This window comes from Mobula birostris, chromosome 10, assembly GCF_030028105.1.
Source record: "Mobula birostris isolate sMobBir1 chromosome 10, sMobBir1.hap1, whole genome shotgun sequence".
Taxonomy (NCBI): domain Eukaryota; kingdom Metazoa; phylum Chordata; class Chondrichthyes; order Myliobatiformes; family Myliobatidae; genus Mobula; species Mobula birostris.
Window position 1 is genome coordinate 47728131 of NC_092379.1, and position 26140 is coordinate 47754270.

General features: G+C 45.3%; 1 protein-coding gene and 1 pseudogene across 1 annotated transcript in view; one reads left to right on the forward strand and one right to left on the reverse strand.

Moving 5' to 3' along the window:
• The window catches only part of LOC140203665 (uncharacterized), a 66005-nt gene extending 41022 nt beyond the window's left edge, over nt 1-24983 (forward strand). The window contains exon 3 of the mRNA XM_072269713.1: nt 21640-24983. Coding sequence (XP_072125814.1) covers nt 21640-22222 — 583 coding nt within the window. The 3' untranslated portion in view covers nt 22223-24983. The remainder of the gene's footprint in view (nt 1-21639) is intronic.
• LOC140204392 (uncharacterized) lies at nt 1993-16341 on the reverse strand (annotated as a pseudogene).
• Nucleotides 24984-26140: the final 1157 nt, after the last annotated feature.

A 26140-nucleotide genomic window follows, 5' to 3' on the forward strand; every position in this document is an offset into this window, starting at 1 on the left:
AAGTTCAGCCAACTCTGCCAAGTTACCACCTTTGAACAAGGTACTTCAGCTACCTTTTCATCTAATTCTATTTCTTTGGAGGAATGCCTTTCCCTGGAGAAGACAGATGCAGAGTACTCACTCAGTATCTCAATACCTCCTTTACTATCCATAGGCACATTCACAGTTTCATTACTAATAGTCCTCAGACCTTTTACCATTTGTGTGGTTAGAGAACAGTTCCAGGTTTACGCTTCTTTTTCCTCAAATGTTTTCTTTGCCTCTCTTCCCCTCTAATTATTTTGTAATCACTCTGGGCAACCTTTTTTTCAACTTTCTGTGACTTCTGCATTTCTTCAGGCATCTGGGGATCTCTGGATTGATTCATTCCTTTGTTTGCTCCGATTTACCTGGGCAGATTCACAATCATCCTATTGAAACTGGTCCTCCTCTGAATAATAGTTGTACTTCTTTTTTTTACAGCTGACCCAAATCTCCTGATGTCATGATCATTGTTGCCATTATTTTGAGAGGACTAGAATATAAAAGCAAAGGTGTTATGCTGAGGCTTTATAAGACACTGATCAGACCACTCTTGGAATATTGTGGGCAGTTTTGGCCCCTGTATCTAATAAAAGATGAGCTGGCATTGGGAGTGGGTCCGGAGGAGGTTTATGAGAAGGGTCCCAGAAATGAAAGGGTTAATATGAGGAAAGTTTGAAGGCTCTGGGCTGTACTCTCTGGAGTTTAAAAAAATGAGGGGCGGGTGAATGTCATTGAAACATGTCAAATATTGAAAGGCCTACATAGAATGGACTTGGAGAAGATGTTTCCTACAGCAGGCGAGCGTAGGACCAGAGGGCACAGCCCCAGAATACAAGGACGTCCCTTTAGAACAGGGATGAGGAGGAATTTCTTTATCCAGGGGGTGGCGAATCTGTGGAATTCAGTATCACAGAAGGCTGCAGAGGCCAAGTCATTGGTATATTTAAAGCGGAGGTTGATAGGTTCTCGATTAGTAAGGGCAACAAAAGTCACAGGAAGAAGGTAGTAGAATGGGGTTGAGAGGGATAATAGATCACCAACAATGGAACGGTGGAGCAAACTCAACGAGCTGAATAGCTCAATTGTGCTCCTCCTATGGAGTGCTAACACGAGCACTTCCTGAGGTTTATGTCCAACAAGGGCAAATATGTTAGTATATCTTCTGACCGCAGGAGAGAGTGAATGCAGCAACTCCATGTGCACGTACAATCAATCGGAATCACGAGAGAAAGGGACTTTTTTATATCATACAATTCTCTCTTTTTATTCTCCACAACTAAGATCCCAATCGTGAAATTTTAACAACTGTTTCTGTAGAGAGCCTGTGTGCAGCAATTTTATATCATCCCAATTATTTGTAATTAATCAGAACCTATCTGACAACCTGCTGAGCATCCATGTTAGATGAGAAAGTAACATCCGAAATTTGGTCATTGAGGAAAACTGATATAAAAAAACACAATAACATCACAAGAATTAAGTTGTGAAGTTGAAAGCAGGAAATGAAGGAGAGGGAAGCTGAGCTCACTGTATAAAAACAACTTATTCTCTGGAAAAGCACCTCATCACTTCACCAACAGTTATATTTTGGATCAAGTGTCAACAGAAGGAAAGTGTTTGACTCTGTGGTCAAGATAAGAACAAAGCATTATAAAAATCTATGTTTTAACTCACAGTTGAGACAGCTGCATCTGATGTAGCGAAGGGAAGGGAGAGCTTGGTGTGAGAAAGGAAAAAATAATTTATAAAGTAGGAGAATTCTTTTAAAAAGCTGTCCACGAATTGATGCCAGAACTCAAGCAGGACCTGCCTGTAAAATGGAACTTAACAGCTAATTAAAATTCTTAAGACATGTTTGCGTGGGGTGACAACGTTGCAATCTGCCACTCAAAGCCTGATGAACAGAATGGAGGTAGACATCAGCCGTGACCAGTACTGTTCCTCTTACTCTGAAGCAGCTCCCTGCCGTCAGACATGACCTCGCTGGTGTCTCAGTTGGTTGGAGGGCTGAGTGAAGCCCTTCCCGCACACAGAGCAGGTGAAGGGCCTCTCCCCAGTGTGGACCCGCTGATGTGTGAGGAGGTGGGATGAGTGAGCGAAGGCCTTCCTGCACACAGAACAGGTGAATGGCCGGTCTCCAGCGTGAACCCTTTGGTGCGTGAGGAGCTGGGAGGTCTGAGAGAAGCCCTTCCCGCACACAGAGCAGGCGAATAGCTTCTCCCGGGCGTGAGTGTGCTGGTGCTTAACCAGTTCCTTGGTGCCTTTGAAGCTCTTTGCGCAGTCCGAGCACTTGAAGGGTCCTTTGGTGCTGTGGACCCTCCGGTGCTTCACCAGGCTTGTCGAAACAGCAAATCCTTTCCCACAGACAGAGCAGGTGAACAGCCACTCCCGGTGTGGACGTGCTGGTGGGTCAGCAGGTGCGACAACTGGGTGAAGTCCTTCCCGACTCGGTGCAGGTGAAGGGCCTCTCCCCCGTGTGAACTCGCTAGTGGGTCAGCAGGTTGGACGAGCTGACGAATCCTTTCCAGCAGATGGTGCAGGTGAACGGCCTCTCTCCACTGTGCAGACGCTGGTGAGTCAGCAGATTTGCAGAAGAACTGGTGAACCCTTTCCCGCACAGGGGCAAGCAAATGGCCTTTCCCCCGTGTGGACTCGCTGGTGCGTCAAAAGCGTGGACGACTGTGTGAATCCCTTCCCGCACAGCGAGCAAGTGAATGGCCTCTCCCCAGTGTGAATCCACTGGTGTGTCAGCATATTGGACAGGCGTGTGAATCCTTTCCCACACACAGAGCAGGCAAACGGCCTCTCTCCAGTGTGCACACGCTGGTGTATCAGGAGGTGGGAAGACTGTGTGAATCCCTTCCCACACATAGTGCAAGTGAACGGTCTTTTCCCAGTGTGGCTGCGCCGATGAATTTCCAGCAGGGACGCGTAACTGAATTGCTTCCCACAGTCCCCGCATTTACACCGTTTCTCTGTGACATGGGTGTCCTTGTGTTTCTCCAGGTTGGACAATCAGCTGCAGCATTGTTTGTGCGTAGAAAATATGGTACAGTCTCTCCCCACAGAGAAGGGGACAATGTTTGACAGGCTGTGGAAGTGCTTAAAGCTGTTTCCAGAGGTAATAACTGGAACACTCTCCCCTGGGGAGGGGTGCATTTGTATGCCTCTCCCAGAGCTTTTAATTCTCCAGTCACACTTGTGTCTGAGATCTCTTCCCACTGTCAGAACAGACAGACATTTCTCTCTCTGCACATTCAAAAGCCAATGACTGGTGTGACCGATGTTCAGATTCCATCTGCAAATCCTCCACTTCTAATGCCCTGTAAAAAATGTTTACAGAAGTCAGCACTAAGTATAGGACAAAAGTTCAGTGGGGACAGTCTCATTTCTGCAGAATTTTCCTCATTCCTATCTCAAGGCTGCAGGTCACATCCTCCCTCCTGCTCCGAGACTCACCAGCTGATGTCCAAACTGCCAAATCTTTCCTCTGCTGCACTTTATCGAACACAGCCTGTTTAATGAATGGGTTGTTTTCTCTGCAGCATCGGAGACTGGGGGGAGATCTGATAGAGGTTGACAAGAGAGTGGGACAGAGAGCATCTGTTTCTCAGGGTTGTAATGTCTAATATCAGAGGGCATGCATTGGAGGTGAGAGGGGGTGGGTTCAAGGGGGATGTGAGGGATAAGTGTTTTACTCAGAGAGTCATGGATGTGTGGAATGCACTGCCTGGTATGGTGCTACAGGCAGATACATTAGAAGCTTTTAAGAGACGTTCGGACAGGCACATGGACATAAGGAAGGAGGGATATGATTAAGGTGTAGATAGGAGGCATTAGTGTTTTTGATTGGTTTTCAGCTGGTTTGGCACAACACTGTGGGCTGAATGGCCTGTTTCTGTGCTGTTCTATGTTCTAATATTCGGCTCTGCTCACTGGCCACAACTGCAACATTTCAAATCTGGGGAACACACAGTCTGTCTGCTCTGGTGCCTCAAACTGACATCTGCTTGCCTGGACCATGCCCAGTCATTTCCAATCTCTGCCATGATATCCCCACTCATACTTGCAGATCCAAGTATGCCTCAATCCTTGTTAGCTCCAATAAGATGACAAAACATAGGAGCAGAATTAGGCAATTTGCCCCTTCATGGCTGATCCTTTATCCCTCTCAACCTCATTCTCCTGCCTTTTCCCTACAAACTGACATCCCGATTAATCAAGCTCCACTTTAAATATACCCAATGACTTGGGCTCCACAACCATCTACAGTAGTGAATTCCACCACCCTCTGGCTAACTAAAAAGTCATAAAGAAAACAAAAGATGGAATACAAAGGTAAGCTAGCCAATAATATCAATGAGGATACAGAGGTTCTTCAGATATATAAAGAGTAACGAGAGGCGAGAGTAGATACCAGACTGTTGGAAAATGATGCTGGAGATGTTTTAATGGAAAGGCGGACAAACTGGATAAGCATTTTGCATCAGTCTTCACTGTGGAAGACACTAGCAGTGTGCCAGAAGTTTGAGAGTGTCAAGGGGCAGAAGTGTGTGAAGTTGCCAGGGAGAAATTTCTTAGGAAACTGAAACTGAAGGCAGATAAGTCATCTGGACCACATGGTCTACAACATGGGGTTCTTAAGGAGGTGGCTCAAGAGATTGTGGAGGCATGAGTAATAATCTTTCAATAATCAGAACTGGCAAATTGCAAATGTCACTCATTCTTCAAGAAGGCAGACAGGCAGAAGAAAGGAAATTATAGGCCAGTTAGTCCGACCTCAGAGGTTGGGAAGATGTTGGAGTCAATTGTTAAGGATAGGGTTTCAGGGTACTTGAAGGTCCATGATAAAATAGGCATAATTTCCTCAAGGGAAAGTCTTGCCAAAAGAGCTGTTGGAATTCTTTAAAGAAATAACAAGGATGATAGACAATGGAGAATCAGTGGATGTTGTGTACTTGGATTTTCAGAAGGACTTTGACAAGATGCCACACATGAGGCCGCTTAACAAGTTAAGAGCCCATGCATGGTATTATAGGAAAGCTACCAGCATGGATAGAGCACTGGATGATTGGCAGGAGGCAAAGAGTGGGAATAAAGGGAGTCTTTTCTGATTGGCTGCCAGTGACGAGTGGTGTTCCACAGGGGTCAGTGCTGGGGGTGCTTCTTCTTACATCATATGCCAATAACTTGGATGACAGAATTGATGGCTTTGGGCCAAGATTGCAGATGATATGAAAATAGCTGGAGAGGCAGATAGTGTTGAGGAAGCAGAGAGGCTACAGAGGGACCGAGACAGATGATAAGAATGGGCAATGAAGTGACAAATGGAATCGTATGCTCACGCACTTTGGTAGAAGAAATGGAGAGAAAATTCAAAGATCGAGAAGCAAAGTTCTCATACAAGATTCCCTAAAGGTGAATTTGCAGGCTGAGTCAGTGGTGAGGAAGGCAAATGCAATGTTAGGATTCATTTAAAGAGGACTAGAACATAAAAGCAAGGACGTAATGTTAAGGCCCTATAAGGCGCTGGTGAGGCCGCATTGGGAGCACTGTGAGCAGTTTTGGGCCCCTTATCCAAGAATAGTGGGGTAATCTGGGACAAAAGGCACAGCCTCAGAGTACAAAAGGGCTGTCTACAAGAAGGGTCAGAGCCGTCTCTATTTCCTGAGGAGACTGAGGTCCTTTAACATCTGCCGGACGATGATGAGGATGTTCTACGAGTCTGTGGTGGCCAGTGCTATCATGTTTGCTGTTGTGTGCTAGGGCAACAGGCTGAGGGTAGCAGAATCAACAAACTCATTTGTAAGGCCAGTGATGTTGTGGGGATGGAACTGGACTCTCTGACGGTGGTGTCTGAAAAGAGGATGCTGTCTAAGATGCATGCCATCTTGGACAATGTCTCCCATCCACTACATAATGTACTGGGTGGGCACAGGAGTACATTCAGCCAGAGACTCATTCCACCGAGATGCAACACAGAGCATCATAGGAAGTCATTCCTGCCTATGGCCATCAAAGTTTACAACTCCTCCCTTGGAGGGTCAGACACCCTGAACCAATAGGCTGATCCTGGACATTCCATAATTTACATATTACTATTTAACTATTTATGGTTTTATTGCTATTTATTATTTATGGTGCAACTGTAACAAAAACCAATTTCCCCTGGGATCAATAAAGTATGACTATGACTATAGAACAGAGAGGAGGAGGAATTTCTTTAGCTAGAGGGTGGTGAATCTGTAGAATTTGTTAGTGAATATTGTTTCCTCTCAGATTTTAACGTTCATGAATTCAATTTGTAAATCTAATAATCTGCAGTTTATAAGCTATAATAATTGGTAGTTATCATGTGAGTGGAAACCAGGCTGCTTTCAGTTCACATTGATTTACGGTGAGAAGGGAAAGGTTTAAACAGGTCCTGAGGGGTCAGTAACATTTCGTGCAGAGTAGTGAGTATACAGAACGAGCTGATAGAGGAATTGGTTGAGGCAGGTACAATGGTATTATTTAAGAAACACGGAGAGGTACACGGAGGGATGGGGTCTCAGAGAGAAATGTGCCACCTGCAGAAAATTGGGACTAGCAAGGTAGATGACGTGGTCAGCATGGACTCATTGGGCCCAAGGGCCTGTACACATGTTGTATTGCTCTATGGCTCTATAACTTATTGCCACAGGCCAATTCACTGAGTCTATTTAAAGCGGAGGTTGATAGGTTTGTTATTAATAAGGACATCAAAGGTTTCAAGGATAAACGAGGACAATGAGGTTGATTGGCTCCTTTACTGAGCCAATTTCAGTGATGTTGTTTCTACTGTGATTCAGGTCTCTGCAACCCACTATCTAATTCACTATTCTATAGATTTAAATGCAAGCACTAATGTCTGCATTTAAATGATTAATTTTACTGCTGCTTGGTGACACAAACACCTTTGCTATTTGCTCTCATCCCACGGTTCATTCCCACACCAACAGACCCAGGTCTGTAGATCCCAGTGCTGCTCCAGAAATCTAAAACTCACGCACTAGACCCATTCCTCAACACTCCACCCCCCCATACTTCTAAACTCCAATGAGTACAGACCCAGGGCCATCAAATGCTCCTCATACGCTAACCCTTTCATTCCCGGTATCACTCAAATATTCAAAGTACTTTTATTGTGAAGCTCCTCTCAACACTCTCGATGTCAGCACATCCTTTCTTAGACGATGGCTCAAAGCTGCTCACAATACTCTGTGGGGTCTGATCAATGCCTTAAAAAGCTTCACCATTACATCCTCGTTTTTTTATTCCAATCCTCTTGAAATTAATGCAAATTATTACATTTGCCTTCCTCACCATCGACTCAACTTGCTAGTTAACCTTTAGGACTCCCAAGTCCCTTTGCACCTCTGGATGTGCTCCCTGTTTAGAAAATAGGCCATCCCTTTACTGTACACTGTATTTCATCGGTCACTTCTTTGCCCATTCCACTAATCAGTCCAAGTCCTTCTGCAGAGCCCCCGCTTCCTCAACACTACCTGCACCTCCACTTATCTTTGTATTCTCTACAAACTTGGCCACAAAGCCATCAATCACAGACATCCTACCCTGCAAAAACTCATTTCAGGGAGGTAGCACCACCACCCCCACAATCCCATATCCACACCGCCCCCCTCCCCCCCCACCCCGGTCAACCTCCAAGGGTGTATGTATGCAGGACATTTGATTATGAAAGAACACAACAATTTATTTGATCACATATTGAAACTATTTACATATATATATATATATATATATATATATATATATATATACACACACACACACACACACACACACACACACACACACACACACACACACATACACATACATACACATGCTATGCTAATGAACGAATGACACCTGTTAAACTCACACAACACACATAAAAATTGCTGGTGGAACACAGCAGGCCAGGTAGCATCTATAGGAAGAGCTACAGTTGACATTTCGGGCCAAGACCCTTCGTCAGGACTAACTGAAAGAAGAGATAGCAAAGAGATTTGAAAGTGGGAAGGGGAGGGGCAGATCAGAAAAAATGTTAAACTCACCTCAACACGTTTTTTACAGTCTTAACCCACCATGGGCAATAGAAAAGTCACTGTTGCAAGCAGTGCAGCGAGCAACACTGTCATTATTTTTGACCCCTATTAGGCAGGGGTACACTTTAGTGTAGTCTGAGGTGAAGTACGTTTTATATTTTCTTTTTTTGGAACACTCTGCCATGGCGCTGCAAGACACTAAACTGAACTGATAGACAATGAAAGAGAGAGATAGGTCGACTGTAAAGCCCACCCACAGAGAAAACTGATAGGTCTACTTAGCACAAAGAGAGACCAATCAGGACTTTTCTTTCTTTCTTTTTTTTCTTTCTCTCTCTCTCTCTAATTTCTGCAATTATGTCATCCTAGTCATTGACTAGAATATGAAAAGAAGTGGGCCCAATACCAGCCCTTGCAGAACACCACTAGTCACCAGCAGCCAACCAGAAAAGGTCCCCTTCTTTGCCTCCTGCCAGTCACCCAATCTTCTATCCATGCTAGTATCTTTACTGTAATATGATGGGCTCGTCTTTTTTTTTTAGCAGGCTCATCTTGTCAAAAGTTTCATGAAAATCAAACTAAATAACATCCAGACTCTCCTTTGTCTATCCTGCCTGTTATTTCCTCAAGGAATTCCAACAGATTTGTCACAAGTTTCTGTAAACAATACTATGAAGTCAGCTGGGAATGAAATGGTTAATGTATGAGGGACATGTGATGGTTCTGGGCCTGTAGTCATTGGAGTTGAGAAGAATGGGGATGTGGGGATCTCATCGAAACTAATCAAATATTGAAAGGCCTAGATAGAATGGATGTGGAGAGGATGCTTCCTAAATTAGTTGAGTGTAGGACCAGAGGACGTAGCTTCAGAATAAAGGGATGTCCATCTGTAACAGAGATGAGTAATTTCTTTAGCCACAGAGTGGTGAAACTGTGGAACGTGTTGCCAGGCACAGCTGCAGAGGCCAAGTCATTGAGTACATTTAAAGTGAAGGTGAATAGGATCTTGATTAGTCAGGAGGTCAAAGGTTACAGGGAGGAGGCAGGAGAATGGGTTTGAGAGGAATAATAAATCAGCCATGATGGAATGGCAGAGTAGTCGCCATTCCTTAACATCATCCTTAACGTCATTCCTAAACGTCATCCTTAACAGTCAATTCCAACATGTTTCCAACTACTGAAAATAGGCTAACTGGCCTCAATTTAATTCACATTAATCTATCCAACTATCACAGGGCAACAATGGGATGGGCTTCCAACATTCTTTGGGAATTTATTCTCACATTAAAAAAAGACACAATTTATTTTATTGTAAACCCAGAATTGCTGGTTTCAGTTTACACAAAAAGGTGCAACATTGACTTGGTGTGTAGTCTACCTCTGTCCTCAAACTCTACTACAGATATTGGCGGTGACTGGTGCCCCATCCATCACCAAGGCCACACCCCTTTCGTTACCAATCCTACAGTTTCGTCACGACGAGGGCGGAGCATGTTGCCTTGACTACCCACACTGCCTTCCTTCCCCCTACCAAGATGGCAACCTAACCGCCTGGATAAACAGTTCTGTCGCTGTTGTCCGGAAACCACAAGCACTCCAAGCTGAAGGATCGTTTTTGGTATTTGTAGACACACTCTCATGATGATGTTCCGAGTTGTGACACCTAACCGCGCTTTACTGACACTTTAACCACCGCCTTCACTCACCAGCCAAAGGGTTTTGCTGCTTCAGCCTCCAAGCGCGGGTGAGACAGAAACAGCGCGCATGCGCGGACGGTAAACTGACAGTGACCTCCATTCGCTGCGCATGCGCATTGTCGCTGCGGGGCGAAGGAAAGGGCAGTGACCGGGGTCAATGATCACCGGTGGCTTTTTTCATTGTCGGTCTGCATACTAGATTCTACATCCCTCAGGGCTTCAACCCTTGCTAAATTCAATTCTAAACCTTTGGCACACAGGCCCTTACCAAGCACGAATCTCGACACAAAGTGTAGTCAGGCTTTTTCAATGACCTCTCTCGGGTGTTGGATTAATCAACCCTTTAAAAAGTACTCTTCTGTTAAATAAATTAAACAATAAAATCATGGGATATTTAAACTTCATCTACAAAAGCAAAATCCAAGTAAGGCAGGTGTACAGAAACACATCTGGAGTGAATAGCTGAAACCGTGTCCACCCGGCAGTAACCCATCAATCAGGGACTGTGTTCTCTCAGGACGATCTGCTGAACTGCGCCAATCGTGATCTCTTGGAGAAGGGGAGCAGGGAAGATAAATTCCCCTCAGCACCTACCCATCTGTGATCTTAATTTTCAGATCCTAGTTTTTCTTTACCCATTCTATCAAAATATTCAAACGTCCAATTTGAATACCTGTTTCACTTCACCTTTTCTGTTCTAAGAAATGTGAATAAAACCATAAGACATAGGAGCAGAATCTGGCCCATCGAGTCTGCTCCGCCATTAAATCATGGCTGATCTTTTTTTTAATCCTCCTCAACCCCAGTTCCTGGCATTCTCCCCATAATCTTTAATGCTATGTCTAATCAAGAACCTATCAATCTCTGCCTTAAATACACCCAATCACCTGACCTCCACAGCTGCATGTGGCAACAAATTCCACAAATTCACCACCCGTTGGCTAAAGAAATTTCTCTGCATCTGTTTTGAAAGGGCGCCCCTTTATCCTGAGGCTGTGCCCTCTTGTCCTAGACTCTCCCACCATGGGGAATCACATCTACTCTGTCTAGGCCTTTCAACATTCGAAAGGTTTCAGTGAGATCCCCCCTCACCCGTCTGACTTCCAGCGAGTACAGACCTAGAGCTATCAACCATTCCTCGTATGATAACCATCTCATTCCTGGGATCATCCTTGTGAACCTCCCCTGGACCCTCTCCAATGCCAGCATATCTTTTCTAACATGAGGGACCCAAAACTGTTCACAATACTCACATGTCCCTGAAATTGTTAAACTCACTGTTACATTCCAAATTTCCCTCGGGATTAATAAAGTATATATATCTATCTATCTATCGTAAACAAGCCTAAATGAACCATGTAGTGCTGCTCCTTAAACTTATTCTAGGCATTGTTGAGTTCGTGATTAGGGAAGTGAGTTAAAGTGACACTGCCGACCAAACAGGTGTTCTACAAAGCTTATGTAGATGTTATACAGAGATTCACTTGCACGCCTTCTAATTTTACCAAGTGTACGTTCATGGTCTTCTGCTGCTATAGCTCATCCACGTAAAAGGTTTGACATGTGTGCCTTCAGAAATGCTCTTCTGAACACCTCTGATGTAAAGCATAGTTATTTGAGCAACTACCACCTTCCAGCCATGCGTAAATGGCCCCACTGCCTTGTGGGCAGGCTTGAGAGAGACAAAGGCGATGGGAGTAAATCCAGAGTGGAGTCCCTAAGGCAGCTGGACGTCACTGAACGTCCTACCGGCAGCTCCTGCAGCCAAGCTGGTGCCAAACATATTGCTTCATAAACTTTCCTTTGGACTACACCAGTGAGGCCGAGAGGGGGGATCTTAACAACTGGACATCTCAGGATCTCCCATACCTTCTGCCCAGGCTTGTGATGATGATCACCATCACCCATTGTCCTCCGAGACAGACGGATGCCAACCAACCGCCCTCCTGTCAGTTTGAAGCAGTCTGGCCATTCTTCTTTGAACCATTCTCATTGGGTGTTGGTTTTTGCACCTTTCTCTGTGAACTCCAGAGATACTCAAACCACGCCATCTTGCACCAACACTCATTCCATGGTCAAAGACACTTAGATCACATTTCCTCCCCACGCCGACGTTTGATCTGAACAACAATTGAACCTCTTGACCACATGATTGGCTGATTAGATATTTGCATTAAAAAGCAGTTGTACAGGTATACCTAATAAAGTGGCCACTAGCTGTATATATTCATTGAAGTACTTCTACACTCAAGACACCAAACACTGATATTATAATGTACAGTTGAAGTCACCTTAGCCAAATACATTTAAAATCAGTTTTTCACAATTCCTGACATTCAACCCTAGAAAACATTCCCTGCCTTAGGTCAGTTAGGATCACTACTTTATTTTAAGAATGTGAAATGTCAGAATAATAGTAGAGAGAATGATTTATTTCAGCTTTTATTTCTTTCATCATTTTCCCAGTTGGTCAGAAGTTCACATACACTTTGTTAGTATTTGGTAGCATTGCCTTTAAATTGTTTCACTTGGGTCAAACGTTTTGGGTAGCCTTCCACAAGCTTCTCACTGTAAGTTGCTGGAATTTTGTTCCATTCCTCCAGACAGAACTGGTGTAACTGAGTCAGGTTTGTAGGCCTCCTTGAACAGGCCAGAGGGTCTGTTCACAAGGATGATTCCAGGAATGAGAGGGTGACCATACGAGGAACAGTTGATGGCTCTGGGTCTGCACTTGCTGGAATTCAGAACGATGAGGGGGAATCTCATTGAAACCTTTCGAATGTTGAAAGGCCGAGACAGAGTAGATGTGATTCCCCATGGTGGGAGAGTCTAGGACAAGAGGGCACAGCCTCAGGATAGAGGGGCGCCCTTTCAAAACAGATGCGGAGAAATTTCTTTAGCCAACAGGTGGTGAACTTGTTGCCACATACATCTGTGGAGGTCAGGTTGTTGGGTGTATTTAAGGCAGAGATTGATAGGTTCTTGATTACACATGGCATCAAAGGTTACGGGGAGAATGCCGGGAACTGCGGTTCAGGAGGACTGAAAAAAAAGATCAGCCATGATTTAATGGCGAAGCAGACTCGATGGGCCAGATTCTGCTCCTATGTCTTATGGTTTTATTCACATTTCGTAGAACACAAAAGGTGAAAAAGTGAAACAGATATTCAAATTCGAGATGTTTGAATATTTTGATAGAATGGGTGAAGAAAAACTAGGATCTGAAAATTAAGATCACAGATGGGTAGGTGCTGAGGGGAATTTATCTTCCCTGCTCCCCTTCTCCAAGAGATTTCACGATTGGCGCAGTTCAGCAGGTGATCGTCCTGAGAGAACACAGTCCCTGATTGATGGGTTACTGCCGGGTGGACACGGTTTCAGCTATTCACTCCAGATGTGTTTCTGTACACCTGCCTTACTTGGATTTTGCTTTTGTAGATGAAGTTTAAATATCCCATGATTTTATTGTTTAATTTATTTAACAAAAGAGTGGTTTTTAAAGGGTTCATTAATCCTACACCCAAGAGAGGTCATTGAAAAAGCCTGACTACACTTTGTGTTGAGATTCGTGCTTGGTAAGGGCCTGTGTGCCAAATGGTTTAGAACTGAACTTAGCTTAAAATATAAAATGGCGATCCGCAACAGGAGACTGACAGAACATGACTTACAGGTTTCCGGTACCCAGCTCCCTTTATGTTTATTCCCACCACGTGCTCTATTTCTCGATCCGCCCTCTCCCCCCCAACCTGCCTTCAAATCACCAGAATGGCGATGTTCCTACCCAGAATGCACAGTGCATCAAAAGGTGGCCTATGTACAGTTACTGGCCACTAGTGCGCAGGCGCGAAGGGCTTCTTGGTGGTGATGTCAGATTTCAGATGCTGGAATTTGGAGTGAAAGGGGCCGGAGGAGCTCAGCAATGGGTCAGGATTGAGAATACAGAGGGGAAAGAGCAAATAGAACGGGCTGGGCTGAGGGGTGGAACCGGGTGAGAGAAGGCAGCAATGGAACCAGATAAGGGAGGAATGAATGGGTCGGTGAAGCTAGTAGTCAAGGGAGTGTTAAGTGGGTATGGGGCTGGTGGGTGATGGGGGAAACCGATAGGGATCTTTTTTAAAGAGGAAAGAGGGAAGTGGGTTTTCTCACATTGATACCTGTGCAGCAAGCCCACAGGTACTGCAAAGCAACTGAAATTTTCAGTTCCAAGAGGGGCAGAAAAATAGTGTGGATGCTGAAAATCTGAAACAAAGGGAATATGTTTTTGGATATGATCCCATGATCCTCTCCCTTCTCCAGTGTGGTATCCCTTTTGCCAATCACCTGTCCAGCTCTTAGATCCATCCCTCCCCTCCTGTCTTCTCCTATCATTTCTGTTCTCCCCCTCCTACTTTCAAATCTCTTACTAGCTCTTCCTTCAGTTAGTCCTGACAAAGGGTCTCGGCCCGAAACGTCGACTGTACCTCTTCCTAGAGATGCTGCCTGGCCTGCTGCGTTCCACCACCATTTTTTGTATGTGTTGCTTGAATTTGCAGCATCTGCAGATTTCCTCGTGTCTATGTTTTTGTAAATACTGAGCCATTTATATACTCTATACAGAGACAGGGCATTTCACCCACTGGGTCTTTGCCGACCATCATCTACACGGATCCGACTCACTTCAATATCCCCAGATTCAACCGCTGTCTACACACTCGAGGCAATCTACCGAACCTACTGTACTCCCATCAGTTCCCGCAGATTCAACCACTAGAGGCAATCTACAGTGACCAATTAACCTACGCCCATTACTGTTTGTTTCAGTCAGCTTTACCTTGAGACATTCCCACAATAATTTTTGTTTTAGAGATGGGACATTTAACAATGGCATGGTAGTGAGCTGGTTAGCACAACAATTTACAGTACCAGTGACCTGGGTCCAATTCGCACTGCTGCCTGTACATTCTCCCCATGACCAAGTGGGTTTCCTCCCACACTCAAGAAGACATACTGGATGTGGGTTAATTGGTCATTGTAAAATTTCCCGTGATTGGGCTAGTATTAAATTGGGGGATTGCTGGGCAGCCTGGCTCCAAGGGCCAGAAGGGCTGATTCTGCACTGTATTTCAGTAAATGAATAGAGAACCATCATTTAAAAAGCTGCTGGTTTCTTATTCATCTTGTAAGGCTGATTTATATCAAAGCTCAAAAGTTCGAAGTAAAAATTATTATCAGAGTACATACACGTCACCACATACAACCCTCAGATTCTTTTTCTGCAGACATAATCTATCGAACAGTTACTGTAAACATCAGGACTGTTAACTGTAAATTGTGCAAATGCAAATATAAATAAAAAACAAAAATTAACAAGTAGGAAACAACAAGATAATAGTCCTAAAACAAGTGTAGCTATCCCCTTTTGTTCAGGAGTCTGATGGTTGAGGGGTAGTAACTGTTCTTGAACCTGGTGGTGTGAATCCTGAGGCTCCTGTACCTTCTACCTGATGGCAGCAGCGAGAAAAGAACACGGCCTGGGTGGTGAGGATCTTTGACGAGGCTGCGGCTGCTTCATGTAGATGTGCTCAATAGTTGGGAGAACTTTACCCGTGATGTACTGGGCCAAATCCACGGCCTTTTGAAGGATTTTCCACTCAAAGGCATTGGTGTCCCCATACCAGGCCGTAACGCATCCAGTCAGCACACTTTCCACCACACATCTATAGAAGTTCGCCAAGGTTTCTGATGATCTGCTGGATCTCTGCAGACTCCTGAGGAAGTAGAGGCACTGTCGTGCTTTCTTCACAATAATGTTTATATGATGGGTCCAGGACAGGTCCTCTGCGATAATGACACACAGGAATTTAAAGTTACTGACCCACTCCACCTCTGATCCTCTGATTACTGACTCATGGACCTCTGGTTTTCCTCTCCTGGTCTACCATCAGTTCCTTGCTCTTATTGACATTGTGTGAGAGAATATTGTTATTACACCACTCGGCCAAGTGTTCAACCTCCCCCCCCGTATGCAGATTCATCACAAGCCTTGATACGGGCCACCACAGTGGTGTCATCAAGCAAACTTGAATCTGGTGTTGGAGCTGTACTTGGCCACACAGTCATGGGTGTTAGCAATGTTGTGTTCTTTGGAATGTACCGCTCATTCTTACTCATTTGACCTGGTGCCTCAGACATGCTCTTTTCTCTTTCCTCCTCATTCTGGGGCTTGCCCCCATTGTCCTTCTATCTACCTCCAGACCCAGGCAGAGGACTTGCTGTTCCTCCTTTGTCCTCAGCAGTTCCTTGCCTTGTTTCAGATCATCCTTCATATTCCTGAATGATTAATTTCCCTCTGCTCTTCTGTCGCTCTGGATGTTGCCAGGCTGCCATTACCTTGTCTCTACCTCCTTTTTAGCCTCTGACTGTTTTCCCAGCATTCTTCGAAGAACCTTGAGTTTATCTGCTCGTAAAGATGGAAATACTTTGTTACTTACATTCACGAGATGGAGCCACAGTAACATAGCGGCCAGCACACCACTGTAACAGTTCAGGGGCTTCGGCGTTCCAGCCATTCTGTAAGGAGTTTGTACGTTCTCCCTGTAGAATGTGTGGGTCTTCACTGGTTTGCAGCCACAGTCCAAAGACCTACTAGTTGGTAGGTTAATTGGTCATTGTAAATTGTCCCGTGGTTAGTGTTGTCAGGGGTTGCTGGGGCAGTGTGCCCTAGAGGGCTTACTTCGTGCTAAATCACTAAATAAAAAAAACTATTGCATCAACTATCTCCATCTTTCAAAACCTTATGAAACAGATCCTCGTCTTATTGGAGGGAGGGGGTGAATATTGGTACGTTACCATTATTTTCTCTGATTCTTTTCTTTTAAACTAGTGCCTTTTCTCCCCAACCTTTACCCTTAGAATCATAGAATAATACACGTCCTTCAGGCCAAATCCACGCCAACCGTAGTGCCTACCCATCTTGTACAAAATTCCTGCATTCAGCCCAAATCCCTCTAACGCTCGACCATAGATGTACAGTACCAATCCAAGTGCTTCTTAAACGATACAATCATATCTGCCTCAGCTACTTCCTCTGACAGTTTCTTCGATATACCCATCACTGTGCATATGAAAACATTTACCCTCTCCTCCTAGATCTATGCCCCCTAATCTTGAACTAGTCAAATGTTACCATCCACCTTATCTGTGCCCCTCGTGATTTTATCAGCCTCTATAACAGGAGTCCATATCATTAAAAAGTTTGGTGAACCCCTGCCCTACAAGGTCACCCTTCATTCAGCTGTGCTGCAAGGAATAAAAACCTAGCCTGGCCAACATTTCCCTGTAGCTCAGGCCCTCTAGCCCTGGTAACATCCTTTTCTTATTTAAACAATATTGGCAACATCCTCATAAATATTTCAGGACTCTGCAGTTCACCTTCTGTATATTATTTGTTTACTGTTTGTTATTTGCAAGATTTGTTCTCATGCACTGCAGATGTTCTCATGCACTGTCAGCCTTTGTTGCATGTGGCTTTCTGTGGTCTGACTTTCTAAAATGCAACACCTACGCTCATTTAGATCGAAATATTTTTGCTAATTCCATAACTCATCAAGATTCCCTTGTAACCTACAATAACCACCTTCACTATCAACAACATGTCCTAATTTTATATCATCTGCAAACTTGCTGATCAAGCCTTGTACATTCACATGGAAATAATTTCGATACATAATGAATAACAAGGGTTCCAACACTGATCCCTGTGGCTCGCCATTCCAGTCACCACTCTCCACACAGAGCAACAACCTCCAACCAGCACTCCGAGCCCATGATGAATCCACATAAGTAGCTCTCGCTGGATTCCATGGGACCCAACCTTCCAGACCAGGCTGCAGTGGGATCCTGTCAAAGGCCTTACTAAACTTCAAATAGACAGCATCCACTACCCTTCCCTCATCTACCTTTTTGGTTACCTCTTCAAAAAAAAAATTCATCAAGTACAACTTTCCATACGCAAAGCCTAAACAGGCTCCATCTACCTAAATGCTGTTAGATCATGTTTCTCAGAAATCGCTCCAGTAATTTGCCCACTAGTAACAGCAGGCTGAGAGGTCTGTACCTTCCTATCTTGTTCTTGCTACCCAACAGAAGAACATCAGCCACCTTTGTATGGGAACTTCACCAACGGCTAACAATGAAGCAATTTCTTGTCTGGCTTCTCACAAAGTCTGAGGATGCACACTATCAGGTCCAGGGATTTATCCACACGGCAAACACCTCCTCCCTGCTAATATGACCTCCAAAACATCACCACATTACCTCTTGAGCAACCACAATTTTCTTCTCAGTGAATACCAAGGAGATATATTTGTTGAAAATCCCGCTCATCTCATGTGGCTAGATATATAGATGACTGGAGGAATCTATTTTCTCCCTGGCTACCTTTAACCCTACATACAGCTACAGAACGTCTTGGCATTTTCCTTTACCTTACCTGCAGATCCATCTCGTGCCCTCTCACCAAAACAAGAGTGCACCAACTGCTACTTTCAGTATTTGCCCTGTGTCCTTCCATAAGAGACGGTCCAGTATTGCACCCTCTCAACTCAGGAAACTTTGCTGGAGACACTTCACAAATCCCACCCTCCAGACACTCATTCTCAGGAAAGTTCAGTCAAAACTGGGGAAATGTATATCTCCTACTAATACAACACTATTATTCTTTCAACAATGAGCAATTTCTCTACATATGGGCTCCTTATGTTCTTACTGCGTATTGGAGGTCTCTATAATACAACCCCACTAGAGTGACCTTCCCCTCTCATTAAAGTTCTACCCATAAGGCCCCCCCAGACAATTCTATAAGAATGTTAGCTGTAAGTACTGCTGTACAACACACCTACAGAATGTTGGAGGAACTTAGCTGGTCAAGCAGTACATGTGGAGGGAAAAGAACAGTCAACAGTTTGGGTCTCAGCTCAAATTGTCAGCTGTTCATTTCCCTCCACACATACTACCTGACCGGCTAGGTTCCTCCAGCATTTGGTGTGCTTTGCTCCAGCTGTCGAGCATCTGCAGAATCACTGGTGTCTGAGTATGACTGTTACACCTTATCAAAAACATCTCTCCCCACCCCCCTCACTCACTTGCCTCTACCTCTGACATGCCAGAAGCATCTGTATTCTGGAATATTCAGCTGCCAGTCCTCAATCCCTGCCTCCTGAACCAGCTTCCCAGGCAGCAGTTCACCTGGCCTATGCTTCTACTTCTGACCTTACTAGCAAGGAGTCATCCAGAGGTCACTGCTCCTCCATCTAACTTCCTATACTCATTCTACAGGACCTCATCCCCTGTTCCACCTGTGTTGTAAGTTCATTGAGGGAGCATGAGAGGGGAGTTGAGGAAAGATTCATGCTTTGAGTCCTGAGTGGGACCTACAAAACAATGTGAAAAATGCAAAAATCCGTACAGCATTTAAAAATTAGCTGTGGAGCACTAAACTACAACTAAAACTCAGGCACAATTAACTATGTCCATCTTAACCATAAACAATACGACAGCATATTGCAAGCACTCTGCTAGTCAAGCAGCATAACTCAACGTATCAGACAAAGAACTGGTCATTAGAATTGGAAAAGTGCAAGATCAAAGTCGAATTTGTTGTCACATTCATTTTAGTACACCTAGGCACTGGTGCAATGAAAATCATTTGCAGTAGCATCATGGGCACATAGCATCAAATACAAAACATTTAGAAGCATAAATGTTGCAACGTCCAGTATACATTTTACTGCAACTGTGAGCAGAGAGGAGAAAAAAAACCACCTGAACGACTGTTTGCAGTTGTTAAATCTCTGATTTTGGCAACAGCAGTAACTTACAGGACCTGTTCATATTGCTTGGACGCAACCGTGTCCTGTGAACCTATTATTGATGATTACTCAAACCTGAGCCTCTTTGAAAGGTCAAAGGTCAAGAGGTCAGCCGGAGTTACAAAGCCCCGCCCACTCCACGACCAGTTTAAACGCCGCGCATGCGTCGTCCTACCCACACTACAAAGTCCTCTCTGGTATTTTCGTGGACGGTTATTTGGAATTGCCAACGACGCAATTATTCACTACAAGCCCCTCAGTATTAATACGAGGGTTAATCTTTTTAATGAATACTTTCCAAACCTCTCAACTGGCGATGCAGGATTCTCTTACTCTCAACTGACCAGCTGCAGCTCTTCTGCGGATGATGGACGTGGGTCCTGACCAATAACTTGGGGGATAGCTTCCGGCGCCCTCTCGAACGTTCACCAATCACAGGGCGCGGAAAGTCTTGACTTCCTGCCGCTTGGGGGACCTTCCGGCGTTGATCCGCTGTCCTTTGTCCGGTTGCAGAGATTATAAACAAAACCAAATCAAAGTTTCTTGAATGTGTAAATATAAAGTTTGTGGAGGGAAGTGTTGGCTGTGATTTAGCAGCAAACGTGCTAATCTTTGTGAGTATTGGTGTGAATTTAAATATTCTGTGCGAGGAGGGCGGTGGGGTGCAGTCAGTCGAGTTTGCGGGGAGGCCCAGGACCAGATTCTGAGCGGGGGTCTGGGTGAAGTTGGAGATTCGGTCCCGCAACCAGCAGGAAGGATCCAGTGACGGGGATGTGAGATGGTTACCATCCTGAAAGGCGAAAAGGGGAGCCATTCAACACCGAGGAGTGGTTGGAATTGGCCAATGCAGAATGGAGGGGAGATTTCCATCATGGGACCACATTGCGTTATGCATGTACTCCATCTGAGGGGTGGGGGATCTTATTAAACCTACTGGATACTGAGAGTGGATGTGGGGAGGAAGTTCCATTAGTTGGAGAGTGTAGAAGCAGAGCGCACAGCCTCAGAATAGGATGTCACTTTAGGACAGAATTTCTTCAGCCAGAAGGAAGTGAATCTTGAACTTATTGCCACAGAGGGCTGTGGAAGCCAAGTTATTAAGGCAGATATTGATTGGTAATGGGTTAAGAGTTATGGGGAGAAGGCAGGAGAATGGGGTTGGAAAAATATCCAGTGTGATTGAATGGTGGAACAGACTCGATGGGTTGAATAACCTAATTCTGCTCTGCTATCTTATGGTCAGGAGTAGAACAGGTGCCCAGTGGTGAAGATATGGCTATAATGTGTTGAAACAGGTGGAATGGGGCACATTCCTGAAGTGGGAGAACAAAGGGTGCAAAAATGTCCATTAAAGGATTGTTCTGAATTTTTATCCTGTAATATAAAGTGATCATTTGTGTAAACTCCTTTGATAGGACTGTAGAAGTGGATTTGCAAAGGTGGGATCGCAAAGTTAGCATTTTATTAGGAGTCACTCGACTCATCGGGATCTGTGGATTACCAGCCTCTCAACGTGCAAAGAAAATTGTTTGTGCAATCGATGGGAAAACGTTTCAGCGATTACCGAGACTGAGCCCTACTCAGAGTGAGAATTTCCAGGTGCAGTAACTGTGGAATAAACTTCAGCCAGTAACGCAGCCTGAGAGGTTTCACAGGGAGGCTGCAAGAGTGTCGTATTTGTGGAAAAGGATTCAGCCATTCTTCCAGACTGGAGAAATTCCGGGAACAACTCTGCAGCACAGAGAAACCCTGCAAGTGCGGGGACTGTGGGAAACGCTTCAATTACCCATCTCAGCTGGAAACTCATCAGCGCACGCACACCGGGGAGAGGCCATTCCCATGCTCTGTATGTGGAAAGCGTTTCACGCTGTCTTCCTCCTTGCTGACACACCAGAGCGTGCACAGTGGGGATACCATGTTTGAGTGCTGCGTGTGCAGGAAGGGGTTCAAACATGCCTCGCACCTCTTCCAGCACCAGTACACACACACTGACGAAAGACCGTTCCATTGCCCCGACTGTGGCAAGGGATTCAAGAACTCCAGCGATCTGAAGGTCCACCGGCGCATCCACGTGGGGGACAGGCCCTTTGGCTGCTCCCACTGCGGCCGAAGGTTCAGCCAGTCGTCCAACCTGCTGCGGCACCAGCGGGTCCACACCATGGAGCGGCCGTTCACCTGCTCCGTTTGCAGCCGTAGCTTTGCCCAGTCGTCCAACCTGCTCACCCATCTGCGCGTCCACACCGGCGAGCGGCCCTTCGCCTGCATCAAGTGCGGCCGGGGCTTCTCCCGCTACTCCAACCTCGTCAACCACCAGCGCGTCCACACCGACGAGCGGCCCTACCGGTGTGACAGCTGCAGCAAGAGCTTTAAGAGGTCAGAGGATCTGCTGAGGCACCAGCGGGTGCACACGGACGAGCGACCCTTCTGCTGCCCGCTCTGCACCAAGAGATTCCGCCACTCCTCCTCCCTAGTGAAGCACCGGCAGGTCCACACCGGTGAACGCCCTTTCACCTGCTCCAGGTGCGGGAAGGGCTTTGCCTACTCCTCCAGCCTACTGAGGCATCAGCGGGTCCACATGTGACTCCATTAGCCACCCTGTCTATCCCTACCGCCAGTGTAGCGAGGGTGGTAGAACTGCCTGGCAGTGCCCAAGGTCCAGATTTGGTCACAGCCCTTGGTATGGAGCTTGCCCTGTGGCTGGATTTGTGTTCCACCACCCCTCACCCCCAACGTCCCACAGATGTGCTGGTAGATAGGTTAATTGTCCAGTGCAAATTGCCCTGTCGTGTTGGTTAATGTGGGATAGAGTTGATGGGAACGTGAGAATAATTTTTTTTAAATACAATTAATAAAGCACTGGTGTGTAAATGGGTGGTTGATGGTGAGCACAGACTCATTGAGACAAAGGGCCTGTTTTCCTGCTGTAAGGATCTGTGATGGATTCAGTAAATGAGGCCCTCATAGGCTGCTGACAGAACATTCCCCTCCGCTGCCTGTTGAGGAAAACCTAGCTGGTCCATTCATACCCTCTGTCTGATAGACCCATTCAACGGGAACAGCCTGTGGGGTCTGGCAGGGGTCTCGATGCTGGTAACGGACACTGTCAATAGCCAATACAGTCTGACCATAAAAATGTAAATTAAAACCATCCTCTCTAAATATCAATCACTCCTTTGGGTTGGACCTCATGGTGGTGCGTCATTAACCAGCATTGGAAGTACGGGTCCTGATCATTCCTGGTGGAGGGTCTCGGCCCAAAGTGTTGACTGCTTCTTCCGCTCCGTCGAAGCTGCCTGACCTGCTGAGCTCCTCCAGCATTTTGTGTGTGTTGTTCTGGATTTGCAGGAATCTCAGGCCATGCCCTATGAAATTATGCATTTCAAGAAGGTTTCTTCATTTTTTTCTAAAATATATTTATTTTGCATTCTTAATCAAAGTCTCTGTCCCAGGAGTGAAACTGGTCAACCTTCAATGCACTCTATGCACTGTGCACACGTCTTTTCTTGGATCAGGAAATCAGACACAGTAGACAGGACTCCCAAACTCATCCCATTGCAGTAAAGAGCCAAAACCATTTTCCTCCAGTATTAAGTTTGAATAAGTCATATACAAGGGCATCTAGGTTATCCTAAGCAGCAGCACTTTTCAGGATCTTAGCATTTAAAAATACTCTACTTTTCTTCCTTTCCAGTCCAGATAAAGCATCTTAGCCCAAAAATGTCATCTGTTTATTCCTCTCCATAGACACTAGTTGACTCGCTGAGCTCCCCCAGCAGTTTGTATTTGTTACACTACCTTTCCTTATTTCCTGCCAAAGAGGATTAGCTGAAACGTTTCTGCATTGAGCACCACCTATCATTTCCATGCCACCAGCCCATGAAACGTCTGCATCCTCCTGTGTTCCACACTCCAGCTCCTGGCTTTATACCACTGGATGGATAATACTGACCACACCCTCCCCCAATCCAAATGGTTAAAGTGGATTGTGAACAGTGGGTAAACATCACAGATTCCAATGTGAAAATTACTTCTTTATTCCCTTTCTGTTATTGGCCATTAACCAATCCGGAATATTAACGTTAACAAATTTCATGTCATGTGCCGGTGATAAGAAGCCTGATTCTGGTATTGGCGAATCGATCCAGAGGACAAGTGAGAAACTGCAAACTACCTTCCCTTCATTCTAGAGCCAGCCTCAGGGTTTCAGGTGAAATCTTTAAGATGAGTGGTTTTAGCTCAGTGACCCAGTCATAGAGCACTGCAACAGGCCTTTCTGCCCATCTAGTCTCTGCCAAACTATTCTGCCTAGTCCCATCAACCTACAACTGGACCAGAGGCCTCATCCCCTTCCCCTCCATTTACTTAGCCACATCTGGCTTACTTGTTGAACTTCAACCTGCATCAGAACCACCCCCTCCCCCCATGTTCCACTGGCAGCTCGATCCACACTCTCACCACCCTCTAGAGTTAAGGAGTATCCCCTCAGGTTCCCCTTAAATATTTCACCTTTCACTGTTAACCTATAGCTCTGGACTTGCCCAACTTCAGTAGGAAAAAGCCTGGTTGTATTTATCCTGTTGATACCCCTCTTAATTTTGTATACCTCTATCAAATCTCCCATCAGTCTATGTTCTCTGGAAAAGTTCTGTTCTTCAACCTTTCCATATAATTCAGAACCTCAAGTCCTGGCAACATCCCTGTACATTTAGCTCTGCACTCTTTCAATCTTACTGATACCCTTTCTGTAATCAGGTGACCAGAACTGCACAGATTAGGCCTCACCAATGTCTTGTACAACTTTAGCACAAAATGAGAACGTACAAATGACATTTCCTTCACTGTGAAACTAGTCTCTGTCATTAAGGTGAATGAACTCGTCTGACGATGAGTGTGTTTAGCTTCTAAAAATACACTGGCAGGCTAAATGGCCCAGTGGCGGCTAAAACTGAGCCGTATCGTTTACCGGACTGCTGAGAAAAGACACTCCTGACTGTCATGGCAGGAGATTATAATGTGATTGATGCCTGCATGGAAAGAAAATGGCATGTTGGCATTTTTGAGTGCAAGTGTAAAGATGACTGACTGCACTCGTATAGATCTTTGAGACCGGGCAGTTCAGGTATCTACCTTGGGGTACACTTAGTGAAGGAGGGGTGCAGTAAAGATTCACTGGACCAGTTCCAAAGTTTGCTGTGTGATCAGAAGGTGTGTAAACTAGGCTTGTATTGCAGTGACATACTTGCTTGCTATGAGTCTGTGATGCTGCAATAAGCAAGTCTTCCAGTCTATCTGTACATACATGTAATTGTGCAGATGAAAATAAACTCAGCTTTGACTTTGAATTAAGTATCTCATTGAAACTTACAAATTTCCCACAGGGTTGACTGGCTGGTGGCTACGAGGACACTTTCCCAGGTTGCTGAGTCTAAAGCTAGGGGTCACAGTCTCAATGGGAATTGGTCACTAAGGGCAGAGGTGAACTGAAATATTGTTCACGGGGGTCTGGGGGGGGGGAAAACAAGTCTCTGGAATCCTCTGCTTTGTAGAGTTGTGGCTGTTCAACAGAGAAACAGGTATATTTCTGGAGATTGGGGGTTTCAGCATAGTGCAACAAAATGTCATCAAGGTAGAAGATCAGGCACAGTTACTTGAAGGGGAACATTGCCTGCACCTGCTCATATTTTTCGGGTAAATTTAAGAGACTGTGCTCCATGTCAACATCAGTGTTTATTGACAATGAACCTACTGCTTCACATCCGCAAACCAGATGTAACCTACATCTTGACCCTGACGTACAGTATTGCAATGCCTCCCCTCCCCAAAACATACCTAAGAACAACTGGTCCACTTTCTGCAACTTGGGAGCCACCTTTCAATGAAGACCAGGCACTAATGATGAAATTACCATTGGTCAGTAAGGAGTTTGTATGTTCACCCCGTGACCACAAGGTTTCCTCCAGGTGCTCCAGTTTCCTCCCACATACCAATGGCGTACGGGTTGGTAAGTTAATTGGTCACATGGGTACAATTGGGTGGTGTGGGCTTGTTGGGCCGGAAGAGCCTGTTACCAATCTCTGTGTCTCAGTTAAATAAGATCATGACTCAGATCTGGTCTACTAGGTAGCACCAATCTATGCCTTTCCATATTCTACAGTGTACACCTCAAAGCACAGGAGGTGTCCTGCCAAGGGTAGCCAGGGTTGTCGTGACACTTACAGCTCAAGGTGTTCCAGAGTGTGGAGTTCAATTCTGGCGCTGTTCTGTCAGGAGTCTGTAATCCTCCTTGTGGAATGTGTTCCGGATAAATTTCAGGAGCAGCAGACAGAATAGGTCAGGCTGAATCAGAGAGTTGTTTCAGACTAAAGGATTTTATTTACATGATAGGATGGAGAGCCCAAGCACCTGAAAGCGGGATCTTGGAACTCTGCTTAACAATAGAGTACACTCTTATTTATACCCCAAACGTACGTGACATGAAGCACTCAAAGCTGTGAGGAGG